The sequence below is a fragment of the Notothenia coriiceps genome, unplaced genomic scaffold (genome assembly GCF_000735185.1).
Source record: "Notothenia coriiceps isolate Sejong01 unplaced genomic scaffold, NC01 NC01_scaffold00037939, whole genome shotgun sequence".
NCBI classification, from domain to species: domain Eukaryota; kingdom Metazoa; phylum Chordata; class Actinopteri; order Perciformes; family Nototheniidae; genus Notothenia; species Notothenia coriiceps.
In genome coordinates, this window is record NW_011370640.1 from 285,279 (window position 1) to 290,485 (window position 5,207).

Consider the following 5,207-nt stretch of genomic DNA (forward strand, 5'->3'; position numbering starts at 1 on the left):
GTGTGTGTGTGTGTGTGTGTGTGTGTGTGTGTGTGTGTGTGTGTGTGTGTGTGTGTGTGTGTGTGTGTGTGTGTGTGTGTGTGTGTGTGTGTGTTCAGGGTGTGTGTGTGTGTGTGTGTGTCAGTGTGTCAGTGTGTGTGTGTGTGTGTGTGTGTGTGTGTGTGTGTGTGTGTGTGTGTGTGTGTGTGTGTGTGTGTGTGTGTGTGTGTGTGTGTGTGTGTGTGTGTGTGTGTGTGTGTGGGTGTGTGTGTGTGTGTGTCAGCGTGTGTGTGTGTGTGTGTGTTTGTGTGTTTGTGTGTTTGTGTGTGTGTCATCGTGTCAGTGTGTGTGTGTGTGTGTGTCAGCGTGTCAGTGTGTCAGTGTGTGTGTGTGTGTGTGTGTGTGTGTGTGTGTGTGTGTGTGTGTGCGTGTGTGTGTCAGTGTGTGTGTGTGTGTGTGTCAGTGTGTGTGCGTGTGTGTGTCAGTGTGTGTGCGTGTGTGTGTGTGTGTGTGTGTGTGTGTGTGTGTGTGTGTGTGTGTGTGTGTGTGTGTTTGTGTGTGTGTGTGTCATTGTCAGCGCGTGTGTTTTGCCAAGAGTGCAGTAGAGCAGAAAATGTGCAGTGGATTAACATGAAGACAACTGACACACAGCGCCTAAAGGAAAGATTATATTCTAATAAACCTCAAAGAGACAAAGAGGAGGTAAAAAGACACAGAACATTTTACAGTTCTGGGAAATAATTGAGGAAGAAATCCTCAAAAGGCCGTAGTTGATTCATTAGTCAACTTGATCCGCAGAAAGTAATCGCCAACTATTTGGATCATTGATTAAGCTGCAGTATTGATTTGTTCTTGTTGTTTCATTTTAAAGACATTAACTTGGACTTCTTGGATGTTCAATGGACCTTTTTTCACTATTTGCTGATATGTTATTCACCAAACTATTATTCAATTATGAAAATAGCTGCAGCCTTAGTCCTTATTTAAATTTCTATTGAGTTTTTTAAATTTGTTAGGCCATTTCAAAACCCTTCTTTAAAGGCTGCATCTGATCAGTGTTCCTAAAAACCAAACACAATCGACTTTTGAGTCTAAGTTCATGCAAATGTAATCCCTGACTCATTACGACAAGATCTACACTCTCAAATACAACAACAATACACCCACCGATCACTAGATACATCTCAGTCTTTTAAAGAGCATCAAATCACTTCTACATTTGATGTTTGCACAATTATTTCTGTAGGCAACGAGCCGAATCTGAATCAACATAAATACTCAATATACATGCATCTCCATTGATCTACAGCAGCTTTAGGATTGTAAAAGCGTGTTCAGCATAGTTTTGGATGCGGCGTGTCTTCAGGAGTATTTCTTCCTGCTGGAGTTGCACCTCAGTGTGAGTGTGTGAGTCCGCGGGTCGTTTAAGTGGCCAGAAGCATTCAGGAAATGTCTGGAAGCCCTGGCAGGAATCTGTCCCCAAACAGTGTGAAACTGCTCGGCCCGCACACCAAGTCCTCGCTCTTATTGAGTTATGGTGTGAAATGAATCCCAGAGGATATATATTAAGCCCCGCAGATGTTCTAATGTCTCCCCCTAAGTCTCTTTGTAGTGGTTATTAAAGTTATGAAACAAATTACAAAAGCCATGCGTCCGAAAATGACTTTGGGCTTTAGAGTACTGCAGATTCGTTCCCTTCTGGATTTGATGTTTGCTCTATTGTTCCTAGATGGAAAGGAGACAAATCTTAATTAATATCAATTATTTTATATTGAATTGCAGTGTGCAAATTAGGGTGGCATGCATATAAGAGGTGTCTTGTAAATCCTTTCATTGATCTCTGAGATATACTCGTTTTAAACACAATAATCTGAATAAAATCACCTTATTTTGACGACGTTAACACAAAGTATTCAGTTTCTTGACCTTTCCTGAAAAATACGTTACTGCTCCCAAAGTGGTTACATGACTATGGCAAATGTGTGAGTTGTTGCTTATTTCCATACAACATGCTGAAAAAAACCCACTTTTGATGCCTGCATTCAAAGAGGAACATAAGTGTAATATGTATTTTTATAATCCATGCTGAGAGATAAGTATAAATATTTAAATTGTTCAGAAAAGGGGTAGACAATTCAATATTTTCTGCATGTATACGTAGTCACTGACTCAGTTTAAAGTATCTGGTTGGGTGAATAGAAGTACAAAAGCAGTCTTCCCTTATACTTAATATAAAATCAATTGCCTCTATAACTGTTTTTATATATTTCTCTGTATTTCACACTTTATGGGATGCGGAGGATCCTTCTCGTACCATGTGATTTACTTCTAACAAAGCGCCATTGTCCTTCTGTTCGTCACTCTGACACCGTCTAATTTAGGAGAAGTGAAGAAAAAAAACAACGGCAAACAAAGAGCCCGATGTCTCTAATAATTATTAATTCAATACGGAACAAAGGGACGGATAAAGTGTCATTTTTCTCGCATGCAAAAAAAGCAATTAACATTCAGATCAAGGACCTTTTGTTCACTTATTAGAGGACGTACCGTCCGTAATGAATGTTCAAAACACACACTTAGAGAGGAGCGTGCGTTCAGTCTGGATCTGAGTATCTGCACATCATGTGTGATATTTAAGAGTCTTAAGGGACCAAATAAAGACTCATCTCAGCGCTTTAAGGTGGTCTTTCTTCGTGTACAGCCGTGTGTGTCAGATGTTTATTATCCAGGGAGTCATGGCTCTGATAAAAGAGAGTGGCTGATGATGAAGACGAGCTTTCTTTGTGAAAATGGTGTTTGTGACCCTGCATTAATCAGGCTGTTTCCCCCACTCTGTGCAGAAGGGTTGCATATATAATGTTAATTCATGAATATTTTAATTGAAAGTTCAACTGGGCTCAGGACGGAAAGATTATCCTCATTTCTGAGTAGCATGCTGTTGGCTCTGAACCTCAGATAATGGAGATTTTGTATATTTTTGGCTGGTCAAAAAGATAACACTGCTTTATTGAGACCTAACATGGTTTACTGAGTTATTCAATCTTGTGAGTATTAGGTTTACGTGCTCATAGACTTCTATACAACTTATTTGGAGTCTCCTCCACAGATATTCTTTTATAATTATGAAAGAGAAACAAGCTTTAAAGGTGGGGTAGGTAAGTTTGAGAAACCGGCTCGAGATGACTTGTTGTTATATTCCATGGAATGCTCTTAACATCCCGATAGCAATGAATATCTGAAGTGCTTTGACAGAAAATCCATAAAAAAATATCATCTGTAGAAGCCGTGGCGCTGTAAAAAGCACGACCAATCATCTGAGCCGGCCCGGCTAAAGTAACTGGATGGCCTACCTGCCTGTCAGCCTTCCATCTGTGCACAAACTTATCTCGTGCCCTCATTGGTCATGTGCGCGTTCGTGTGTGTTGGAGGAGGGGCTCTGTGAGGAAGTGGCACATTTTTTCCGGCTGTTTATTTTCAAATTCTAGCGCACTCGAGCTGGTTTCTCCAGAATGACCTACCCCACCTTTAAGACACTTCTTCATTGTCTTTGACTTCAGACTTGGAGGTTGCACAGAGGAAAAACTAAAAGTTCTTTGCACTCTTATGTGCGCCAGTAAATCCTCAAATCAAACACTGAGTTAAATCCTCGATCAAATGCACATTAAAGGACTTTAACACATTGTCTTCAGTGATTGTAATGTCATGTTATACGTCTTAATATGTGTCCTTGTTGACGTTGCAAATGGAGCTGCTGTGATGCAAAAAAACATTTCAGATCCGACTCTTATTGTATCGTTCTCCAAAGTTAGAACAAAACCACTATGCAGGATCTCCTTGCTCTATGACTTGTGATATTAATACGCAAACTCATGTGTGTTCAGGTGTAAAGATGTTAAAGTGTCTCCCCTCCCTCCCCCTGCAGGGCCTGACTACATCAAACAGCCTCAGAAGGAGCCAGTGGAGATTAAAGAGGTCCCTGTTGAAAAGACGGAGAAACCCAACAAAGATTCTCCCCAATTCTACCGAAAAGGCGCGACTCCCCCTCGTTCCCCCGTGGCAAATGCCGTGGTCACGCCTCCCCCCTCGCCTCACTCCAGCAAGAAGAAGAAGGATCAGCTTCCCAACAGCAGCAGCAGCCGCAAAACCAGCAAGGAGGAGAAACCATCCCGGAAAACCAGCAAGGAGGAGAAGACGAAGTCAGGCAGGAAGTTGAGTAAAGAGGAAAGGGTCCATGTTGCTGAGGCTCCCCCAAAACCTGCTAAATCTCAGCCTCCACCTGCATCTGTATCTCCTCCTCCTTCAGTCCCTGTTAATGGAGAGGTCCATAGTGAGTACCACAGCTACTACGTCAAAGCCCCAACGAGGGTCCGTCCACCCCCAGACCCCGAGGAGGATAGAGAAGAAGAGCCAACCATCCAGGATCTGGCACGAATGCCCCCACAGCCCCCAAAATCCTACAGCATCACTCCGAAACCTTCTCTACGGGAGAACAAGAGCGACCCCAAACTCAGGAAGCAGGATTCCCTAAAGCCAAAGAGCCTCGCAGACGCAAAGAAAGCCAGCATGGAGATCGCAGACAGCATGGAGGAGACAGTAAGTGCAGGAATGAGTCTTTAAACCTTGAAATAAGACAGCATTTCTGTAGTAAACACAAGCTTGAGAGATATTTACGTTTGGTTCTTTACTTTAGCTTAGCGGTGGTGACGTGAAGTCATGTGTAGGTGCTGTAGTTCCTTTATAGCCCAACATTAGCTCCCCTTTAGCTTAGCGGTGGTGACGTGAAGTCATGTGACCGTGCTGTGGTTCTTTTATAGCCCAACATTAGCCACCTTTAGCTTAGCGGTGGTGACGTGAAGTCATGTGACCGTGCTGTAGTTCCTTTATAGCCCAACATTAGCCTCCTTTAGCTTAGCGGTGGTGACGTGAAGTCATGTGACCGAGTCTGTAGTTCCTTTATAGCCCAACATTAGCCACCTTTAGCTTAGCGGTGGTGACGTGAAGTCATGTGACCGTGCTGTAGTTCCTTTATAGCCCAACATTAGCCGCCTTTAGCTTAGCGGTGGTGACGTGAAGTCATGTGACCGTGCTGTAGTTCCTTTATAGCCCAACATTAGCCACCTTTAGCTTAGCGGTGGTGACGTGAAGTCATGTGACCGAGCTGTAGTTCCTTTATAGCCCAACATTAGCCGCCTTTAGCTTAGCGGTGGTGACGTGAAGTCATGTGACCG

General features: G+C 43.1%; 1 protein-coding gene across 1 annotated transcript in view; it reads left to right on the forward strand.

Moving 5' to 3' along the window:
- Positions 1 to 5,207, forward strand: part of LOC104967913 (junctophilin-1-like) — a 53,654-nt gene that overhangs the window by 1,288 nt on the left and 47,159 nt on the right. The window contains exon 2 of the mRNA XM_010797451.1: positions 3,861 to 4,572. Within this exon, the coding sequence (XP_010795753.1) occupies positions 3,861 to 4,572 (712 nt within the window). The remainder of the gene's footprint in view (positions 1 to 3,860; positions 4,573 to 5,207) is intronic.